Consider the following 23,466-nt stretch of genomic DNA (forward strand, 5'->3'; position numbering starts at 1 on the left):
CCAAAAACCAAAAGCAACAGCAAGACAGCCTCTGAATGAGTACATACTGTATGTTTTATGGCTTAACAAAGACAAACACACTTCTACATTTTTTTTTCCTTCCAAATACCGTGCCACTTAGAATCAGTCAGAAAATTAAAATAGAAAATAAAAATCTATGTTACAGTTCATTATTTTACTATAACATTTCACAAATACTCCATCTATATAAACACTTATAGGAACACACAATATAACCTATTGTTGCTCTGCAAAGACCTCCAATCTCCACTTATTCAATGTAAATGTACATTTTTCCAGGTGCAAGTATAAACTCTTAATATTAGGGTCAAGACATATCAATAAACTCTTTCCAATTGAGGTTTTTTTTGGAAATTGAAGGCATCTGCAGCACACTGCGAAAGCATCTTTTGCCTGTGGAATCAAAGGCAAAAAAAAAAAAAAAAAAAAAAAGAGGAATTTGCAACACACAACACAAAAACAAAACTCACTCCTTTAGTCTTTAACACCGATCTCGTAAAGACCAAACCAAACGGAACTTTTCTTTACGCTTTTCATTACACAGTGCGATACCAACAGAAATTATCCAAAAATGTAGACTTAATACCCAAAAAAATACAACACACGATTAAGTGTCCTGTGTTACTAAGCACGAAAGAATGAGGGTAGCTGTTTTTATTGACTGTACTGTGTTTACATGCATTAACCCGTATTTATCGGCCTTCTCCGGAAGCCTTTTGTACTTGAGGTGTAGCAATGTCTCATAGCATCTTTTTAAACCGTATATGTTCTGAAAATTAAATCTTAGAGTGAGTGTTCTCACTTGTTCAATCTGTTTTGTGTGGCACTGTGTGTTAAAAGACCGCAGAATGAACAGTGCACGTCTACATTTAAATGCCAGTGATGACAAGTAAATAGGAAATTAAAAACAATATAGGAATTTTACAAACTTAATGCAAAAACAAGTTCCCAGCCTTAAGAAAAAATTTTCTTTTTTTCTTCTCTTCAAAATTAATCGATCACTAGTAAACGCCGCCTTCTTTCCTTGCAGGTAAAAACAAGGAGGGGAATATTCCGTACTTTTAGCTCGTCTCCAGCTTCGCCATTTCTTGCACGTAGATCCCGATGCTCTCGCTGTCAAACAGCACGAAGTAGACGGTCTTGATGGTGGAAGACATGGTGGCCACAAAATAACTGGAGATGGCCTTGAGGATCAGCTGGGCTGCCGTCTGCTTCGGGAAACCATTCCTGATGGGAGAGTTCGCACACACTTGGTGAAATGTGGTCTCACACGCACACACTGCAGAGATTGTCATTATGTTAGTGGTAAGGATACACATGAAGGTAGTTATTTACTAGGCACATATTATAGATTGAATTTGGAACCAAGTTTTACTGCTTTCAACTCAGGCACCAATTTTAAGCTGTAAAAGGGTGAATGGCAAGGTAAAGTTTTTCCTATAGCTGTTCAAACCTCATGAACCTGAACTTTGGCTGCCCACCGTTATTCGCTGGTTTCCAACCAGTGGCTTAACAAAGGTTGGGAAGATCAAATCTGAGCTTCTGATTATCAAGATAAGAAATGAGAAAAAAAAGGTTTCAAGCTAAATGCTAATGAGAACAAAAGTAAAAGTGCTAAAAAGTTTAGCAGGCTAATTACACATCGTTAGCTAAAAAAGTCAGACGTAGCCAGTATAACATCATCCACTGGTCTTGAAATTGTCGTCTTGTTGGCATTTTGGTCTTTAGATACTGAATGCAGCCACATTTGGATGAGTGGGTGGTGTGGGTTAACTAAAGCTCATGCTAACTATCTTGTTTAGACCTCAGTAACACAGGCCTAAACTGTGCGACCATCCGACGAGGTTAAAATAAACGTTGACTAGTTTGGAGTACATGCTGAAGGTTTTTGCGTGAAGCTGAGTTAAATCTGTTGCAAAGAAGGTGCAGCACCAAAAAAACCTCCATGTGATTGCTTTAGCAGATTGCTGCAGTTGTCTGTAGTTTGCAGGAAAAATGACGACTTGTCTGCAAACATCCGCCAATTTAATTTCCCAGCCATAGTGAAACTTGGAAGACGTTCACGTTCAGCAGCCTTACTACAGCAAACATATTTCAAAAGGCACAGCTTTCACTTTAAAAGGTGAACAGCCTGGGCCACACTTTTCAGAGTTTCACTCCTGCTAAATAAAGACTGAGTTGCAAACAAGTCAGCATATTCCATGTAAACTACTACCACCAAAGAAATCGCAGAGGTTTGCAAAGGATTTCATGCTACCAATAGGCAACTGGTCAAGGAATACACTCTGGATTAAATCACAACCTATTTTATCTCAGTCTCCTCTAAATGAGGCCATAATTATCATTTCTTCATTAAAATTAAATATAATTTATTTCTATGAAAATGCAAAGATGTGGCTTTAGACCAGAAAAAGCAATCTGATTGCTATGCAGGAGTCAACTTCTGCAGGCCTGTTCATCTTTTATAGAGTTTAAGAAAACAACAAGTGTGTAAAGACATAAGATGTTTGCAGATCACCAAAAAGTTTGCCAATTTCTCCTCAGACAGATGTGAATGTGTGTTAAGTTGACTAATGTAAAGCCACATAGCATTTTACTTTGGAAAATGTTGCTTTATTGCTTAATTTTGATGCTACAACATGCAGAGTTACCTTTTCAATCAAACCTTTGTTTGAACTTTGAACCATTGTCAAATATTCAGTAAAGTAATTCTGAGTAATTAATATCAAGTATGTAAATCTAAAATGAAGATTGGCACTAGAAGCGGGTTTGATTTCAGCCTTATAGGGAAAAAAAACGCTTAAAATGCAACATCACGTACAGTCAGGATGTCATGTTGGTCATCTCCATCTTTTACATACAGTCTATGACCTCATTGTGCTGCTCTCAGTGCTTTCTATGGGATCAAGCTGGATGTGTTCACCTCTGTTGCCAAAGAATTCGTCTCAATCCCCATTTTAAGTTACAAAATAAAAGAAGGAAAACTGTATGGGTACGCACATAAACATGAGCATGAACAATATTTTCTATAGCCGAAGATCCAAGAATGCTACTCAAAGGAGATCTGAGACGTTTCTCCCAGCTGGAATGTTATTTCAGGAGAACTCAGTACAGTTTTTTGGGTTTCCAAAGTGTTCATATTATCCCCCTTTTTAAAAAAAAAAAAAAAAAAACACTTTTAGCTTTAGACCAAAAAAAAAAAAAGTAAAAGTAAAAATGTCCTTAAGTGGATAATCATACTGCATACTGGTGATATACAGGATGTGGACCAGATAACATTACATTTTCTAAGAGTGTCTTGTTTTTACAGGCGTCTTTCATCTGCGTGTTTTCTTACCTTCCACTCCCGATGGAGGGAAAGGCCACAGACTTCAGTTTCTTCTCATCTGCCAGAGCGAGGCAGTTCTTCACCGTCTTGTCCAGCATCTCCTCGCACTTGTCGGAGCCCCAGCCTGGACTGTTACAGTGGATAACGTACTTAGCAGGCAGGCCAAAGCCAGCGGTCAACACGGCTGAGAGAAGGGGGAGGAAAGAATGGTTAATCACTATGAAGGAAAGAGGAGAGGAAATCGAGACACCAGACGGAGAAGAACTGGGAAACAAGTAAGGATAAATACTATGCTTGCACAAAATGCCATTATTTTTAGTCTTGTTGCAATTATGAGTTTTTTGAAACACAGCCCGAGATTCATTTAGTCAGAACAGTCAAATGTCACAGCTTCTTTCACTCAGTTTTGTCAGAAATAAAAACCTACAAGTTGTTTGGAGGCCAAAGGTGCTAAAAGATCACTGCTTAGTGGAAAATCTCCAAAATCTCCAGGATATTTCAGTGAGGTGGGCTGTTCCTCCAGACAGCAGAGAAGAAGGGGGGAAAAGAAAAGTAGAACAGCAAAGACGGGGAAGAAAAAGGAATGAAGTGAAAGTAAGAGAAAGAAAAATGAGAGAAGCCTGTACTCTGTTGTTTAACATTTAGCTTAGTCTTCCCTCAAACCCAGCAGCTGTAAAAAGTGTAACTCAGCCAAAGCCTCTGATTCTGTGAAGTGCAAAAGCCTCCAGTCAGAGTTTATTAGCCCACAGCGAACGTGTGACTGGACCGAAGTCAACGCTGAGGACGAGTTCATTTCCAGATGGCTCAGAGAGGACGGAGAGACTTCACACAGCTGAGCGAGAGCCAGTCACACCGCATGTGTGATCTGGTTGTGAGGTAAAGTTGAAGGACGATGATGATTATGGTTTTCATGACTGCCTGCCGAGTCCAATTTGTTTTATGGTTTGGGTGGGAGGAAGTGTGTGTGGTGGTGTTTGTGCACTGCGCATAACCTGCCGATCAAACGATGATGAAATCCAGCCCTGCAACACTTATGTGGATTTTCTGCATCTAGGTGCAAGGAACTTATCTGGTTACGCTAATGATCGCTGTCTTTTAATCAGTCTGCCACTGAAATATGAACACCATCACATTGCTGCAAGAGACAAGAACCTTCAGGAACCCAGCATGTACCTGTGGGTCTGATACTGCCATTTACAGGCTAAAAAAAACCAAACAAACAAAAAAAATATATATATATACCCAGTGCCAGCTGCTGGTCGATGGCCAGGCTAATCATATTGTGCATTTAAATTTTGATACTCATGTTAACCCTTTATTGACCCCAGGTCTGTCAGTCTTAATTTCTCCTAGAGACAAAATTCAGATGTTTCGGAGAGAAGAATGTGCTTTTACCACGTGCACTTCACATTAGCTTATCCCTCAACCATTTTGTGCTAGAGAGAAAATTCAAATGGTTCCTGAAAAGATTAAACTAAATTTTTGTTCAATTTTACAGACAAAATCCATCCATCAGTTCTGTATGAAACTTTGTTGATTATTATATGCATCCACTGGAAACATGACTGGCATTATGTACTGTCATCTGACATATATTACAAAAAACAAAACACTAAATATTTTTATTACATAAACACCTTTTTATTTACCCTCAGACCTTATTTGTTTCATCTCTGCTGGACTGGGATGACCCATCCAGCCTTAGGGTTGCATGGGGCCATCTAGAGCAGCAGGATGGTGTTTGTGGGACTAATTGTGAATAAAGTGCAGTGGCAAGTTCCTTCATTAGTCACGCAGGAACATGTGCAAGAGTGTGGTTAATTCCTGCAATTTTATAGTGCTGGACAACAATGGAGCTTTATGGCACTGATGATTAAGCCATATCGAGTTTTGGCTTCTTGTTAATAGATAAACCCACTGCTGCTTTTCGTGCAGAGTGTATTACAAATGAATCGATTTATCCTCTAAGAACAGTAAATGTTACAGATTTAATGAGCTAACTGTAAATCAGTAAAATTATCAGTTTTGCTGTTTATTCAATCCAAAATTCAGAATCTTGGCTGCTCATTTAAAAAAAATCTTCTATAATCAGCAGAGCAAGTCAGGCTTCGCAGAAAACTAATGAAGGGAAATTTCATGCACTCTGAGCTTTGCTGTATAAATAGAACAATTAGCTTTTACTTACTCAGCTAACGTTTTCTTTTATGTTATTATGCAGGCAGCAGCAGTAATTTTAGAAATTACCACCTAAAAATCACTCGTAATTTCAGAATATTAAACTAAATGAATAACCTGGGGTTGAATAATTCACTTTAGTACCTGCCTGGACTTAAAATGTGAAACTTTGCTTGCAGAGAGACAAAAATGTTGGTAAAAGACATCACTGAGGACCTTTTGGACAGCTGTCCTGAGGCAGGTGTGGTCAGTGTGACCACAGGGCCGATCCCAGAATCCCCGTCAGGCGCTGCTGGCTTGGTGTTCAGTCACCTGGTTATCTATTTACGAGCTCCGCATAGAAAGCAGGATTAGGATACTGAGCGAACTTGGCTGAAGGTGGGCAGCATTTGAAAAAGTGAGTGTGAGTGATGAATAATGAGAGAGATAAAGCGAAAGAACCAGAGACAGATGGAGAAAGAATAAGAGAGGCACTAAGAGCGAACAGACTGAAAGATAAAATAATCTTTAAGGACTAAAATAATATTGCTCTCTGAAGGCCAATCCCTGTAGCTGCAGACTAAAGTCGCCAAGAACAGATGCGATGTGCCAGTGCTAAATGTCTTTGATCACAGTCATGACCAAAAGGAAAAAAAAAAGTTCCTGGATTCACGGTTTCAAGTTCAACACTGAGCTTTTAAGTAAAGAATGAATTAGTCCAAGTGTGTAAAATCTAGGCTTCCATGTCCAAAGAGCTAATCCTGGCTGCAGTGTCATTTTCTTAAGCTGGAAGGCCAAAAAGACCCTGCCCTGCTCTGCATGGTGTGCGAGATGAGAGATTTATGAGACACGCTGACATCACTGTCATACGAGCTGGGTGGTGCTCGAGTGGATCAATATGCACTTTTCCAACCCCTTTCAATCATGTAATCAGATCAAAGTGTGGAAAAATCTGATGCAGTGTGTGAATGTTAAAGTAATTTTTAAAAAGAGGCAGTTTCAGCGCATCTTAGTGTTACGCTCATACTTCCTTTCCAGCAAACCAAATGTTTCATAAAAAAGATTAAAAAAAATTTTTTTACAAAAAAATAATCTAGAAACAACACTGATCAAGAATGTTTCTGGATACCAAATTACAATAAACTTGTTAACATTGTTAAAAAGGACCCAGGAACAGTTACAATACACTTCGAAAAGAAGTGAGAACGAAAAGGTGGGAGTTGTTATTGAGCACTTAAAATGTTAAGCTAATCCTGTGAGGTGGCAAAATTCATTTTTATTTTATGGACAGTTTTGGTTTTTCATCACAGTGTGTGTGAAAGCCAGAGATTGTTTATTCCTAAATAAAAGGAAGACTTTGAAAACACACAAGACGTCAGGGTAAAGAAAATAACTGAATAATCATGCTGGATTTCTCAACTGACATCATGAACTGTGTGTGTTCAGTGAATAAGTGGATGCCACTTTGATTATGGAAATCAAAATTGTCAACCTACAGGGGCCTGAGTTCAAAGACACACCGAAAATCAAAGTGAAAAAAAATATTTTGGCAGGTTAGTCAATTTTACTGTATGGATGGACCAATCACTGACTTCTACAGACATGGAGATGGACCCACGTGTTTGTTTGCATGTTTGACAACATCAGGGTGTGCTTCTAACGAGACAATGTCATGGATACAGTCCTGGGGGATCTGGAGCCGGACAGTCTGAGGTGCAATCTGACAGCATCGGATAGGTCCCCTAACAGCAGTCAGGGTGCCGTCGCCTAGCCCGTAGAAGCCTGTGCGTCCCTCGACTATCATTGACCCGTCAGCAAACCAGTCATGCTGAATGTTACAGGCAGCACAACGTTCTCTGTTGCTTCTCTGTGCTGGGAGGTGCAGCAAACCTTCTGGAAAAGGCACCCTTTGATGTATCAGGAGTTGGACTACTTGTGCCACCTCTGTAGGGTCCAGGTATCACCTCATGATATCAGTAGTGACACTAACACTAGTGGCAGCACCTATGGTAGGAATTTAAAATTCCTACATTGCTTTGTTCTCAAGTTATTGCATTCACAAATTTGGGTGTCCATGTCCTCGCCTGCCCACAGGTGGTGCACCTGTAGTTAATTTCTTGTTAACACCAAAACAGCAACAAACCTCTCTGCCATTTATCTGACCAGATCAATAGCCCAGATTTTTAAATGACTTGATGCCACAGCCTTATTAAAAAGTGTTCCTCTAATTTTTAATCGAGTAGTTTAAAAGTTTAAAGAAGCACATGCTTATTTGTTACTGTACAAGCCAGTAACAAGAAGACAGTGAGAGGAGCACTCTGATGTGATTGGAGGATAAGGTTAGTGTAGGCAGGTTACAGCAGTAGACCTCATCCAATCAGCAACTTTTTCAGACTCCAAAGAAAACTAAACTCTGAACCTGCTCGCTCATCACATGGTCTCATAATCATTACCAGAAATTATAGGAGTTCTTGTCACTCTTCAGAGGATTTATCGAGCCTGAAAATGTCTAAAAAAAATTATTAAAAAACAAAAAAAACAAAAAAACAACTCACTAGGATTATCTGGATATTCCATCATTGAGCAGGCATTTAGTTTTAAATTTCTGGATTTGGATCTTGTATTTATTTCTAAGTAAAATATATCATTTCCCCTTGTTCAGCTGATACTCCTCTTACTCAGTGACGATGATGTTTCAGTTCACCTGTGTTGCCAGCCTAGCATCATGTAGCAGGTTTTTATACCCCTGTGTTTATGGCGATTTATCTTTTTATATCACTAAAATACACCAGCGTTTATTTGAAAGAAAAAAAACAAAACAAAAACATTCTGCCAAATTTTTATCATTTCCACATGTTTATCTGTATGTGGTGTTAAAATAATGGTGATAGAATGATTTAATGTCTTATTTACAGTACCACAGCTAAGTCCGAGCGAGATCTTTCAGACCTCCTGATATAACCTCTACTTTCTGTATCTAAAATATAAATAAAAATAATCCTCTGTGCACTTACCACCAGCCACCTCCAGAGGGCCGTTTTTCTTCTTCAGCTCTTGCACTGCATCGGCGAACTCTTTACCCCCCTTTTTCTCCAGAGCAGAGCCTGCGAGGGGAGAGAGGACTGAGGTGAATGCATCCTCACATACTGCAGCGAGAAAAACAGCAAGCAAGAAGAGAGCTGACTGGTGATCATGCAGACAGACAGGCAGGCAGACACACAACAGACAATGATGCTGTCAATCATTTCCCCCGGCCTCTCTCTGAATCTCTGCACTCACATTTATAATCAAACATACATGTTCCTGTTACTTTAATTTTAAGAGTCTGGGAAAGTCTCATAAATGAAGTGTAAGGATTCAAAGCTGCCATTTTCAGAATGACTCATTCTGAGAGTTAAACTAATGTATTAAAGCTTCAGTCTATAATTACTTCCCTCTGTCCTTCCATAGTGGCTTATATACAGTGAGGAGAGTATTTTCTTTCACTCTCAAAATAGCAACAAAAAAAAGTGGGTGAGCGAATATTATAGTTAACAATGTAAAAGCTTTGCAGCACTGATGAATGGACTTAAAGTAAAATAGTCCTAGCAATTTAAGTTTAACTAGGATACTTGATTTCATGTGTATTCATGTCTCACTGACGACATTTATACCACTTTAAAATGCACTCAGAGCTAAAGAGAGAAGAGGGGAGGCAATTTAACGTCACCAGAAGCAGACAAATGAATGCTCTGGCTGCAACAATATTAAAAACAGGCAGGGGGGGGGGGGTAAAAATCAAGGTCTGGAAGTAAGAGTAAAAGTCAGCATTTTAAAGAAAAGCCCCTGAAATCATTTAACAGTCATTACAAGAAAAGCAGACAAAGGGTGATGGTCCTCGTAGGTAAAGAGCTAGTTAATATTTGTTCAGTCATTAATCCAAATTGCCACAAATCAACCCTGACGGGTTTTAATATGAAGCTTCAGGAAACAGCGTCTTAGACATTTTCTCTCTTTCTAACCGTCTGAACTGACAGCACAGTCAGAGAGGTTAAATGTCACAGGAAATGAAGCGAGTCCCAGACTGTCTGCGTTTCAGTCGAGTGGAACAAAGCAACAACAAGCAGCAGCACTGTGTTAGGATCACACTGAGAAAGTGTGTGTATGCATTACTTGATGCTTGGACTAAGAGAATCACTAGGAGAAGCATAAACATTGTGTACATTGTCTTTGGTGGGAATAACTATGAAAGGTTGTTGGAGAGAGCACAGCACAAAAATATGCGCTACCCAGGTTAATTGTTACACATTCTGCAGGCCAGCTGGAAATAATACCTGGATGATGTGATAATAAACTGGCAAAGATTTGAAAGTTAGCCGAGACCATGAACGTTTAATGCAGTCTGATTTAAGATTTTGTGGCAAGGAGCCAGACTCACAAAGCAGGAGGAATAATTTAGGCAGAAGATATGATATGACTCTGAAAGCTTGTTGAACACGCTTACAAAAAGCTTATAACACGCTACGCTCCAGATACATCTCTGAAAAGCTGTCACAGAAGTATGTGGCAGTCCAGCTTTTCATCCACATATAAACCTCACACAGTGTCAGCGCTTCGACCCCTGGTGCTGACGTGGGAGTTCGAGGTCACCCAGCTAACTACAGTTACACTGCTTTGCGAATGAGAACGAGCGGGAACCAGTTTCGAAACATTCTGAGTCGAGATGAAAACCAAAATTTACATGAACCAATTGAGTTGAGTGTCCACATTTTGTTTGCCTACTGGCTTCGGTTTGTGGAAAACATCGCGTGTGAATGCAGAACATTTTTTTGGCGGCCAACTTTCAGATCTTGGCAGTTACCCACAAGTACCTCATTGCACTAATCTTAAAGCCTTTACTTGCACTTTTCAAGCCTCTGCAAGTTAATTTTTCACTGATAATGAAGGATGGTTTTTCCTCCCTTTTCAATTTTTAACCATCGAGCAATTCTGATCATATATTCTGTGGTTATGCTTTTACAGTAAGAACAGCAGGGACCTTGGTCGTGGTCTAAAAAGCGCTTCATTAAAGAATAAAAACTGTGCTGCTGCTGTGATGTTTGCCCACAGACTGCAGCGCTGACCATCTGGATATGCAGAGGGAGAGCAGACAGGCAGTCGTGGTGTCTGCAGTGTCAGTGGTTCCTTTACCTACTTCACCACCTGTATAGAGGGAGGAGTTGGTCGGGTGAACGACAGCGTCGCTCTCCACGATGGAAATGTCGGCTTGGACAACTTGCAACTACAGACAACAACAACGACAGGCAAACAAACATGGTGGTAAAAAACACAGTGAGTGACCAGGAGCAATAAGATGGCAAAAAGAAAAGAAATAAATGAATGAAAGAGAAGAAGAAAAGAGAAAGTGAGCACGCTCCTTATTGGCTGAGGACATCACAGGGAACAAGGAGGCAACTGAGGGAATGGTAGGTCATGTTACAGTATGTAATCAGGAAGCAGGACTGCACAGTTGGCTAGATTTGCTTAAAATAAAACAAGAATAGAGTAAATAATCCAAAAGCGTGTAATCGTCAGGGCATATAACCACACCCCAAAATATTTTTATTCCTACAGTTTTCCAGCAGCAGAATTTATTCCGTCCAACTGTGTCATCCCGAGTCCTGAATGTTATGATCGCACTCCAGGTGAACAACCTCACAGTCAGGCTGAAGTGAGCGCCTAAATGAGGCTCGTGTCGGGTTTTCTCTCGCTCTACTTCAGTGCACTACACTGATCTTCAAGCATTACAAAAGGTCCTGCAGCCCTTTGAAAGGAGGACAACCTGGAATGAACCGCAACACATTTACACAACAGGAGGAGCAAGCAGGATCGCTGCTCTGAGGAGCTTTGAGAAAATCCTTGAAAGTCTCCACAGAAATCGCTTTCTTCTCCTAGAAGCGGCATTTTATCCATGCTTTTCTATTGATTTGAAGGAAAATTTCCACCTTTCTGCTCTTATATTCACGAGTCAAAGAGCAGGAACGGCTACTTTAAGAATCAAAGCATCTCATAGTTTATTCACACTGTGAGCAGTTCTGTTACTTCCAAGGAGCTGACCATCCAGCAAGCATCGAATAAGTCTACTAAGGAACGTTTACAGGAGCATTAACCAAATAGATTATAAGCATAAATAAAAACAAGACGCAGTTATTTAAACCCACACCCCAAAAAAGATCTAATCTAACATTTGGCGTTTACTAAGCTTTAATATATCTGATCTTCTATTTCTATTAAATAGAACATTATACAATTATAATGTTATATTTCATTTACATATAATTTAGAAAATTTCATTACTTCAGTGTTTTCAGACTGCTGCCACAAACGGTGTGTCTCCCCATGAAACCAATAAACAAAATTAGATTATTAATTTTATTTCCACAATTTGTGTGCACTTGTTTCATTTCAGTGCATTGTGAGTGTATCTACTTTTAAATGCTAGTTTACCCCACAGTTCTCTTTAGTGCATGTATGAGGGAGACACAGGAGAAACCATTTTCTCCATGTAGCAGAAAAGAGGCAGTGTTACTTAAGTTTCTCTGAAACTGTTGACCTAATGTCAGCAGAAAAACAAACTATTGAAGTATTAATTTGCCCCAAACCAAAGACGAACAGTTGATGTCATACAAATCTTATGGCAGGGAAGTTTTAGCTACAGCACTAAACGTCTCGATGCATTCTCAATCATCCAGGGAAGGAAATCTCCAAAAAGTTGATTCTGTTCATCTGGACGTAGCGTTTAGTGGGAGAAACGTTTCGTCATTCAGCCTAAAGTCACTTGGATTCACCCACAAAACGCTACGTCCAGATGAACAGAATCACCTTTTTGGAGAGCTACAGCACTAAAGAACCTCTGTCTTTGAATGACAGCTGAACAGTGCAACTGCTGCAGAGGACCACCTGCCACCTCAAAGCAATCAACCCAGAGGAAACAATGATAAAAATCTTTTCTGATTTTCCCCCAATGGCCATGGGTGAACATAACTAAAGCCTTTTTGCAGTAGCGTCAGCATAGAAATGTCTTAAGGAACAGAAAATGTAGATAAAAATGCATCTCAAATACCTGCTGATTAGAAATCACAGTTTAATACAATTAATGTCGAAACTACAGACTGGTTGTGCTACAAATTGCATTTTAAAAACCTGATTTTCACCTTCTGTTAAACCGAAACCTAAAATATCTCTTCCACTGTCCACCATCTGAACCGAGCTGCTCACAGTGTGAAAGAATGGAACGGGTGGAAAAAGGCCCTCTAAGAAGCTTGAAACTTTGATATTTTTTAACCCAGTAAGGATTTAAGTTAGAAGAAGCTGTACTGTTGAACCTTCAATGATTTTGAATATCTAAGCCCACGCGGACGAGAGGGGGTGAAGGAAGGAGGGCAGGGAGTTGAGGAGCTCACCTAGATCATCTTTAAGTTCAAGTTCAGCATTGGTGGGGTTGATGACCCCCTCCACGTCAAAGCCAGCCAAGTTACTGACCTCGCTGTGGATGAGGTTGAGCTGCGAGGCGGAGAGCAAAGGGGGGGAGCAGGCATGCCAAGGAGGAGGTGGACAAGAAGGAAGAGGTCAGGAAGCAAAGCCATTAAAACCAGAGTAACACTGCAGCTCAGTAGGGATACCTTGACTTTCTGGTGAATTACAGAAATGGACACAGTGCACTTTGTTTCCTAAATTTAGATTCAAAGCCAATTTTGCACAGGGCATGCAAGAAAACACCTGAAAACTCCCTGAAAATGATTTAGTTTGCAAACCTTATATGCATTTATTAAACACTACTTTAAAGCTGAATGTTACCGTATCTAGTTGAAAGCCAACTATAAGCACACTGGTCCTTTAAATGACATGATAAAGTGCTTTCATTTGCAACTGTATATTGTCCAGAGGGGATGCAGCCTATGGTATTCTACATCTAAATGCAATGACTTCTTTTTATTGAACGCATTTTAAAACAAGCTTATATTAGTAGGATGTCCCGTGGTGTCCCACAAGGTTTCCAACTCCTACATGTCCTGCAATAATCTTTGTAGAGTACAAAGGAGAATCCTGCTGCATTAACTGGAAAAGATAAATTTGCTTCTTTGTTGACTTGATTTTAAAGTTTTATTTCATGGCAGCAGGACCAACAGTTTCAAGAAAAAGAATTGAAAATGTCAAGGTATTCCTCTGAATGTTTATCATTTCAAACAGACATCCAGTAAAAGCACCTCTCAGCTTAAGATTCAATAGTCATCTGCTATTCCCCAGACACTATATTTCAGCAACAAGCATTTGAAAGTCAGAGTTGATGATAAACGCCCAGATTGTGCCAAAGAAAAACAGAAGCCAAGAAGATCAGAAAGAACGATAGCAGTTACAACAATTGAATCTTAAAAAACACACAGAATAAAAGACTAGATTTTCTATTAATGACTTCATTATCATAGTCAGTGGGAGGTTTATTGCATTCATCTGATTAATTATCATCCACTGATGATAACTGCTGCTGTAATCTTTGGTCAGCTACACAATCAAGCACTAATACTCTGCTGCTGCCGAGTATAATATTTCCAATCCGCAAATGAAAAGCTGAAAGCTTTTAATATTTTCAGCATCTAATCATTTTTTTAATCCTTCACTAAAACACTACAGTACACTACATGCATCATCAAGGAATGCAAGCACTTCATTGTTCTTTGTTCATTGTTACAGCTCATAAAAGATTCACAAGCACGGTGCCAAGAGTCATTATGCTTTTAAAGTACCAGCGGTAGCAGAAGACGGCAGCTAAATCAGGGCAGAATCAATTCTAATTCACTAGCAAGAAAATGTCAAGTTAATTAGTATGAAATGACATATTAGCATCAACATACGCAGGGCAGAACAAAGCATGCAGAGCTGCCAACTGCCAGGTGAAAGCTAAACCCTCGGTCACACCGGGACAGAGAAGCAACTCCCTGGCGCATTTTTCCTTCGCAACCGGTTGTTGCCAGATTGTTGCTGACTGGTTCCAAGTCTGTGTGACTGAGGCCTGAGGTGAAACCTTAAAGTAAATTACTTCTCCCAATGCGTTTTTTTTTTTTTTTTTTTGCATTAAAACAGTGTAAGAACATATTTTATGATTCAAGAATTTGCAAAATAAAAATGAGTACACTTAGTGGACACTTTGTTGGGTAAACCTGTTCTGCACATGTAGATATGGTCAAAATGACCTGCCGACATTCAAACTGAGCATCAGAATGGTTGAATACTGAATATGGCGTGGCTGACTTCCAGGTCTACCAGGATTTTCCTGCACAAGGATTTACAGAGAATAGCCAAAAAAGAAGAAATATCAAGTGAGCCAGTTCAGAGAAGACTGCTTTAAGCTGATACAAAGGCAACAGTAACTCAGATACACCCTTTTGTTACAACTTAGGGTACGCAGAAGAGCATCTCTGAATGCACAACACATCAGACCTTGAACTAGATGGGCTACAGCAGCAGAAGACCACACCAGGTGCCCCTCCTGTCAGCTACAAACAGGAAACTGAAGCTTCAGTTTGAACTGGCTCACCAAAACTGGACAACATGAATCTAGAAAAACGTTGCCTGGTCTCATAAGTCCTGATTTCTGCTGTGACATTAGGCCTAAAAACTAAAGCATGGATCCACCCTGCCTCATATCGGTGATTCTGTGTGGTGGTGGTCTAACTGCTACTACTGTCTAATACAAGTAAAGTGTCCAGATGTTGTTATGTCATTACCATTGTGTGTTTAATTTGTGATAAAGTACCAAAACATTTAGTGAAAGGTGAAAAAAGTCAGACTGGTGTTGACAAACAGGAATGCTGTTCATTCAAATATTTGTCTACACATCAAAGAAAAAAAAGTTAGCACAAAGGGTAAGAATAAGGGTCAGATTCATATTAAATCAGCAGTTATCTTCAATTCTCAATGTGTGAAATTAATAAAAAGGGAACCGGTGGCACTTCTTGCATCATTCTTGAGTCATTCATTCTCTAATACAGTCACTTCAGTGCCTTTTATGTGTTTTTTTTAAACCTCCAGTGATTTTCATGAGCATCTGATCTGATGACAGTCTTATGCTCTTGAAGTATATTCTGAAAAAAAAAAATCTTTTGAAGGAATTCTGATTATGACTTGTTGCAAACTTACTTTCAGGTTTCAGCTCAGCCAAAGGGTTAAAAAGCAGTTTTTAATGCTCAGCAGGACCAAAGCAATGGGAGCTAACGGATCACAAAATATCTCTGTCATTCATATCTTTATCTATCTAACTATCTATCTATACTCCAATTTAAGCCTATTAGACCTTCACGTGAGTTACAACAAAACTATCACAATGTTCAGTGTGAGGAAACTTATATTAAACAGAAACTTAAACTTCCTTTTAAGACACCAACTGAATGGCTTCGATGTTATCAAATCATCTTTGTCAGATTTCCCGTGTTAGATCTAGTTCAGTCATGAGGGAGCAGCACAGATAAAAGACTGAATAAAAACAGTCGGATGTAATATGGAGGCAACAGTTTGTAGTCTATTGAGTCTACCAAGAGCCTGAGAGACCCTGTGGCAGCGCATGAAGGATTCTTTTCTGCTTCTTATCTGATTTGAGTTGTACACACAGAGCATTTGGTTGCTAAAGAAACACAGGTCACATTGAAAACAGAAGAAAACTCACAACTGAAATAAGAAAAACATTATCTCAAGCTGTCCATCCTTTAAATGAAAAGTTATTAAACGCTGACCTCAGCATTGCTTTTTAGCACAATAGAGTCCCCTTAAAACCCTCACCAGCCTTTAATATCCAACGTATGGCTCTACGTATGTTTTACTGCATCTATAAAAGATTTGTGTAGACTTTCTTCGTAAGCCTCATGAATCACCATCTAAAACTTGAACTCGACTCTGTATAATTAGCAGTGACCTGTGTTGAGGTTAGTGCATGTCTGAATTGACAGAGGACTGACCTTTTGACCCAGGAAAAGGCTCTTGGTGGAGAGCACGGTGAAGCTGTCAGATGGAGATCCCTCTGTAGTGCTGTCTGCTGACGCCGCCTTGCTCACCTCACCCTGTTTCTGTTGAGGACACAGAATACATGTTGACATGTGACACTGCAGCAATAATGCCCCCACCATGGGAGGGTCAGAGGTCAGCTACTGCCTCTGTGTTAAAGCTGCAGTTTTTAATAATATCTTGCCTCAGTTTTGTGCCTTCAGTTGCATATATTTCTGAAAGTATATACAGTAAATCCTGCAGTGCCATTAGTTCCCGTTTTATTTTCCTACAATGTGGAAAAGGATGAAATCTCAATTTTTAATAATAATTTCCTGATGTTACCTGAATGCAAATTATTTTGTTCCAAACTTAAGCTCCAGAAGTGTTAAATCCACTCCAGACATAACTGGGGCAAAAAGGTTTGCTTAAACATTGTGTATGTTTTGTTGAAGGCTGGGGGTTTTCTGCTCCTACTTGTCTTTCCAAATTTGATTAGTCTCAATTTGCTTGGTTTGTGTAAAGAGGGTGTATTTCCTCTCTTACAGCCACAATGGGTCAAACGTGTGTTTGTGAAGTGGTGCAGCTCCACAGCTATCAGCAGGAGAGCTGCAAGCACTTTGGACAGGAATAGCTTCCCTGCAATCAGCAGTGGAGTGTCTAGCATCTGCCGCTATGGTCAGTATGGATGCTTTTTAAAAAAAAAACAAAAAACCCAATAGTCTGGACTGATTTTGAGACATGCCCGACAATTAAGCGCAGTAACGACTAATGATACACTTCAAACAGTTAAATTCAGTCACAGTCGCTCTTAAAGGCATCAGTCTTGTTCACATTAAGGCATACCTTAGCCTTGCCTCCTGCCTTTTTCCCACTCAGTTTCTTAGCTGTCGTTTTCTTGACCGACTTGGGTTTCTTCTCGGGGGCAGGTGAGACAGGCGTCTCCAGTTTCCCCTTGGCGCCTCTCTTCTTGGCCAGCAGCTCTGGATGGATGTTGGGCAGGACTCCACCTGCTGCAATGGTCACGCCTTTTAGCAACTGAAACAGTTGCAAATGTGAAATTAGACAAACCAAGACAATGTCCATGATGCCCTGCACCACCTGGAAGTTAGGATCATTATTTATAGAGCAGCTCACCTGGTTCAGCTCCTCATCGTTGGCGATGGCCAGCAGGATGTGTCGTGGTGTCACACGGCCTTTTTTATTGTCTCTGGCCGCGTTACCTGCCAACTCCAGAATCTCAGCTACATGGATTTTTTTAAAAGAAAAAGAAGAAAAAATAATCAAGGGTGCTTTAAAAAAAACAGCTTTGTGTCCTGAATGCTGAATGTATGAGTGAACCTGATTAACTTTCATGAGGTCTTCAAAGAGTAAATGTGCCTCCGAATGTCATTTGAAGCAAACATCAGGACAAACATGGGTGATCTCTGAACTGTGAAATCCCTCAATAAACAGATTTCCAGTGCTTCCTCATCAGTATCCTCTAGCATCACCATCGCTAATAGCAGCTAATCTGCAGCACTTTGCATTCTATTGGATATCCATCTATTGCTATCCAATAGATTTACAAATATGTAAATAACAAAGCATGCTTCGTCACAGGGATTTTTCTTTCTTAAAGTGCCCTTACATACCCCTAAAATGATTTTAAAGTAGTCATTTGGTAGTTCTATTGTCTTGATTCTGGAGTCAGTCCTTGTGTTGCTGTCTGTTAATATTTAACCACTCTCTTCCATTGCAAAATAAATCTCACCAGTAAGATACTCGAGGACAGCAGCCAGGTAGACAGGAGCTCCCACCCCGATGCGGTATTTAGGCAATCCCCTCTTGATGTAGCGCAGCATACGCCCCACGGGGAAGATGACCCCGGCCTTGGTGGACCGCGAGGTCTTGGTCGACTTCTTCTTTCCTCCTCGGCTGGACATGATGCTGTCACTGCTACCAGCGTCAGGCTCTGCACGGGCACATCAGCCACGATCCATTGACAAATCTGAACAACACTGATCTCCTTTATTACAAACAATAATTTGTGCATGACAAAAAGACCAATACCCATAGCCAAATATCAAAAAGATTTATCTTTATCAGCTTCTTAAATTGCTGCAAACATTGTGGACCAGACCCAGTACTCTATTAAGCAATCTGCCAATAAACAGAGTAATCCTTTGATAGGAAAACGTACCCCTGCTTTAACTTTCCTGTGATTGGAGCCCCTTTCTTGGATTTACAAAGTAAAAATTATAAATAAATACACAGATAACAAGGACTGGGTGGAACAGCCATTAAATTCCAGACATAAATTAGTTTGATGTCATGGGTGCTTCTTAAAGAAGGGGGGGGGGGGGGGTTTAGTACACACAGTATGCCGCTTTCCCTCGGGACTCCTACTCTTTTGACCATTTGATGAGAAACTGCAGAGGACCCAAATAAGCCTTTCATTTTATGTCACCATGGGGAAATTGCGCAACCCAAATGTGACATTTTACGGTCCAGACATCTCGAGAGAGGTCGCTCATCAAACGTAAACGTGATACGCACGCGGTAAGGCAATAAAAACTTCGCAAGTCACCCCGCCGCTTTACGAAACGTAAAGATTACTGCGAGCGAAATCAATGCTGCTGCACCAGATGCAGACACCAATTAGCTGTGTGGTAATCAATTAGCCCACAGCACAGGCCACGCCACCCCTCCCCAAAAAAACCCCTTCTCCCAACGCAAACACTCCGCGCGCGATACAGTGTCCAAGCCCCCGTTTCCCGCGGCTCTTCAGCTTTTTCCCCCCCACCAACACACAGCAAGCACGTTTTATTTCTCCCGCAACATCTGCGGCATTTTTCTACTCTGACCAGGTGTAAGGTGGGCTGAACCGCCACTGACAGCTATTTCCGCGTGTCAACAGCCCGCCGGATGCCTAGCGCGCGTGCGTTTAATTCCCCCACAGTCCGTGCGCGTGACTAACGCCAAATACCGAGCTGTCAGACGACCCGAGGACGATTTTAATGCTCGGGTCAGCGGGCTCTACCGGGGTTATTTCCACCCGAGAGTGGCGGCAGCTGCCCGCTCCTTCCCTCCCCTTCCTGCCCGTCAGCCCCAGCAACACGGTCTCCCTATCGGCCTCCATGCCAGGGAAAAAAAAAAGCACGAAATGGCAACGTTAACGTCTCAGCCGGGGTAACGGAGACCGGCTCGATCGACACGAAACGCCAACACCAGAGCTGACACGGCTGTGCGCGAAGCTGGCGGATTACTTACAAATGCGAGAGAGGAGCGGAAAAATTTTCCTCTCGGTCTCCGGTAACAAGCCTGGGCAGTGTCCCCGTCTCCCACAATCCACAGCGAGTTGAAATATCGGAGCGAGCCAGCGCTGCTCGCAGAGCGCGACTGCTGAGAGCAGAGAGCAAAGCTGCTGAATCTGAATCTGCTGCTGAGATTATCCTTAACCCTTTACACCTTTTTACTTTTGTCAAAAAACACGTGGTTTGAGTGGAAATACTGGACGTTTCCCGCGCATATCGATAATAATATTAAGCAGATTTAAGCTGATTCTTTCACTGTACACCAATTAATCCAATATAGGCTACCTTGATTATTTTCAGGGGTACAAATATTTTTCGTCTACATCAGACTACAATATGTTTATCTTTTAATAACTTATTTGAACATCCTTTAAAGACCCTACCTTATGAATTTATAAGTGTCCCACATGGACATCATTCTTGGACGTTTCAGCTAGCTTTACTTGTTTACCTAATTTCTTTTAATAATGATTTCCCCAATAGTCTTAAATCTGGTGTACTGTTGGATTCATAACCCTTTGGGCAGTTAAATTTCCACCATCACAGTGGATTTTAAATCAAGCTTACATAGTTGTAGAAAAAATATATATATTTGGAGAGATGAAACCCAGGTTAACTTGTACCAGAATGGTGGAAAGAGAAAAGCATGGAGCAGGAGAAAAACTGCTCCTGATCTGAAGCATATCACATCATCTGTCAAACGTGGTGGATGCAATTTTATGGTAGTGGCATGCATGGCTGCCAGTGGAAACAAACATGTAGAGTTTATTGATAAGGAGATTTCTGATAGAAGTAGCAGGATAACCGAATAATGGCCAAAGTCAGTCATCCAATAGAGTAGCTTTTTAGTTAATAAATACAGAAACTGTCACACCAACCCTCTGCATCCATGAATCTTCTCTGTGGTCTTCCTCTTTTCCATCCTTTGTCCAGTGTATCCACTATCCTTCCTCGCCACATGTCCAAACCACCTCAGCCCTGCCTCTAACTTTGTCTCCAAACTGCTCAACTATGACTCCCAATGAAAACCTTAACTCTGCCATCTCCAGCTCGGCCTCCTGTCTTTTTGTCAGTGACACTGTCTCCAAGCCATGAATCATAACAGGTCTCCCTACTTTCTCTTTCCCTCTTGCTGCCATCCTTCTGTCACAAATCACCTCTGACACTCGTCTCCACCCACTCCACCCTGCCTGCACTCTCCTGTTCACCTGCCTGTCACCACTGCGAACAAGAAGGAGTTTAAAGCCGATCCCTGATGTAATCCTATCTTCACCCTGAACCCATCTGTTACTCCTATTGCACAATGTCTAGCCATCCTCATATATATCCTCCACCATCCTCACACACTTCTCTGCCATTGCTGGCTTCCTCATACAGTATCACATTTTCTCTCTTGGCACCCCACTAGGTCTTTCTTTATCCACAGACACAGTGCACCAACACTCTCAAAGGAAACATCACATCTGTAGTGCCCTTTCTCTGCGTGAAGCCAGACTGCTGCTTACTGATCATCAGCTCTTTCCCATATCTTCATGTTATGAGCCATCATACCATGTCGTTCCTATTGCTCTGCATATCACCCTTGCTTTCACATATTTGTGCCAGTATGAATGAAAAGGGCTGTGGTTGCAAAACAGTCAATGCAAACCTTTGTTTAAATGTTAAAGTCTGCACTTCGATCACATATTGAGTGTTTGATTTAAAATACACCGGTGTGCAGTGTGTGATATGAAAACACAACAGAGGCTTATACAGTTTACAATTTAAGCACAGTCCAGAGGCCTGTAGTAATAAGGTAGGTCCAGGAATACAATACATATGTGCACATGCTACATAATGACAGAAGAGATGATATAGAAAAAATATAGCGCTGATTTGCTACATATTTCAGTTGATCTACATGGACTTTTAACTGTATAATCCTAACGTGTATCTAAATATTACTTGCAGATCTCCACTGGATTTTAGCATCACTGCTGCTCTAACCAGACGGGTGTGCAAAGCCAATGATGTGGTGCAGTGCTCAGCACAGTGCCACAGAATGTTTGCTCACAGGATAGTCTGAGATTCTGTCTGTACGGAGAGAAAAGATTAGCTCATTGGTCCACTTTGTCAGAAATGTAAGCAGCAGAAGGAGGAAGCTCAGTTAATAGACTTATGGGCTTCATCATTTGTCTCACTTTGGTCAGATTTCTGTCACTGTTATTGAATAGTATCTTTAATAGTTTAGCTTTTACACGTGAGACCTGAACCTGAGATCCTGCTGTTACCTCTGCAAGACGCTTAAGATCACTGAGTGCATCAGAAAGGTCTTCTTCTTGGGTGTCACTCTTTTTTCCACTTAATCAGGCAGTGCATCACCTGAATTCAGGGGTGTAATTTCCAGGGGGGTCCCCCCCCCAAGAAAATTATGAATTATCTTGTGTAAATAGGCTGTTGATTTTCTTTACTCATTTCAGTTATTACCAGCAAAACAGTTGCATGTTTAATCACCTGGAATTTACCCAGATTTATTTATTTTTTTAGACACAGATTTTGACACCCCCCCCCCCCCCCCCCCCCCCCAATGTTCAGCACAAAGTTACACTGATCAAAGTCAAAGACCAAAGATAAAACACATGTCATCAACAAGTATGAGCTAAATCTTCCTTGCATCTCCTGGTGCTGAGAAAGTTATGCAGCTAATCCGTCGGCAGAAGTCCCAAATAAAATACGGCATTTATTAAAGCATTAATACTCCAACGGTGGAATCCCACCACCATCCACGTGATCTGAATAAAATATTTAAGCTGCAGGAAAAGCATAGAAAAAACCATAAAAACAAACAGATAATGCTGCTGACCACCCTTCTTCCAAAGGTTTATCAGCTGTTTATGTAAGTAGTTAGGCAGGTACCAGAAATCATCTAATACTTCATGACTGTTAAAAACTGTATATGTGCAAATCAAACCTGAAAAAGGGAGATTTAACACAAAAATAAACAAACAAAAAAAGCTGAAGGACATTCAAAGACAGTCAAGGCTGTGCAGGACTCACATCCGATGGATGTGTGCACCATACTGATGCAGTGCGCACAGTTTCTCACCAGAGGTCAGACCTGAGCTGTGTAGTAAATTTGTATCAGCGTGAAAATACGCTGCAGGGACCGGATGAAATCGGACTGACTAGATCTCATTTAGTGCATAAAAATCTAAATCAGACTTAAGATGAGTTTTACAACAAATCTATTGATCCGTCAAAGTCTGCTATGCAGCATTTACAGTGAAACTATTTGACCTAAACTTGTGATGCATACTTCAGTTTTCTGATAAACCAGTTAAGTTATTTGTGTGTAATATAATAGAAAAGTACTGAGGATCATGTCTCCTCTTTCCTGTGATTCCCAACCAAAAGAAAGACAGAAATAACAGAAAACATAATATAATAACTAATACTATAATTTTTTAAAAATGCACTGTAAATTTATATTTATTAAATCAGATCCTATGGCTTGAATAAAATTTGGTTACACCATGAAGGTTGGAGTAGAGTGAGTGGAAATGTGTCGCCCCCTCCTGGAGGGTCTGAGTCTGGATCTGAAAGTGTAGGCTGATAATACAAATAAATAATAAATTAATTAAAAAATTAAATCTGCCGAGACTTTCATTTAGTTCTGGCTAACTGATATCAACAGTA

At 40.6% G+C, this 23,466-nt stretch overlaps 1 protein-coding gene across 6 annotated transcripts; it reads right to left on the reverse strand.

Annotated features, from left to right (window-relative positions):
* Positions 1-443: 443 nt before the first annotated feature.
* On the reverse strand, positions 444-19,906 carry macroh2a1 (macroH2A.1 histone). Of its 6 annotated transcripts, none has more exons than XM_026181730.1 (9): positions 18,678-19,160; positions 18,249-18,449; positions 17,633-17,739; positions 17,342-17,533; positions 16,471-16,578; positions 12,925-13,024; positions 8,518-8,607; positions 3,359-3,533; positions 444-1,248 (listed from the first exon to the last, which is right to left on the reverse strand). In XM_026181730.1, exons 2-9 carry the CDS (start codon positions 18,418-18,420, stop codon positions 1,083-1,085), a joined length of 1,110 nt encoding a protein of 369 aa, XP_026037515.1. In that variant the 5' UTR covers positions 18,421-18,449; positions 18,678-19,160; the 3' UTR covers positions 444-1,082. The 6 variants fall into 6 exon arrangements, with proteins under 6 accessions (XP_026037515.1, XP_026037517.1, XP_026037514.1 ...); XM_026181732.1 differs by lacking the exons at positions 12,925-13,024; positions 18,678-19,160 and adding exons at positions 10,673-10,763; positions 19,748-19,906 and having other exon boundaries at positions 445-1,248; XM_026181729.1 differs by lacking the exon at positions 18,678-19,160 and adding an exon at positions 19,748-19,906 and having other exon boundaries at positions 445-1,248.
* Positions 19,907-23,466: the final 3,560 nt, after the last annotated feature.

The sequence above is a fragment of the Astatotilapia calliptera genome, chromosome 10 (genome assembly GCF_900246225.1).
Source record: "Astatotilapia calliptera chromosome 10, fAstCal1.2, whole genome shotgun sequence".
Classification (NCBI taxonomy): domain Eukaryota; kingdom Metazoa; phylum Chordata; class Actinopteri; order Cichliformes; family Cichlidae; genus Astatotilapia; species Astatotilapia calliptera.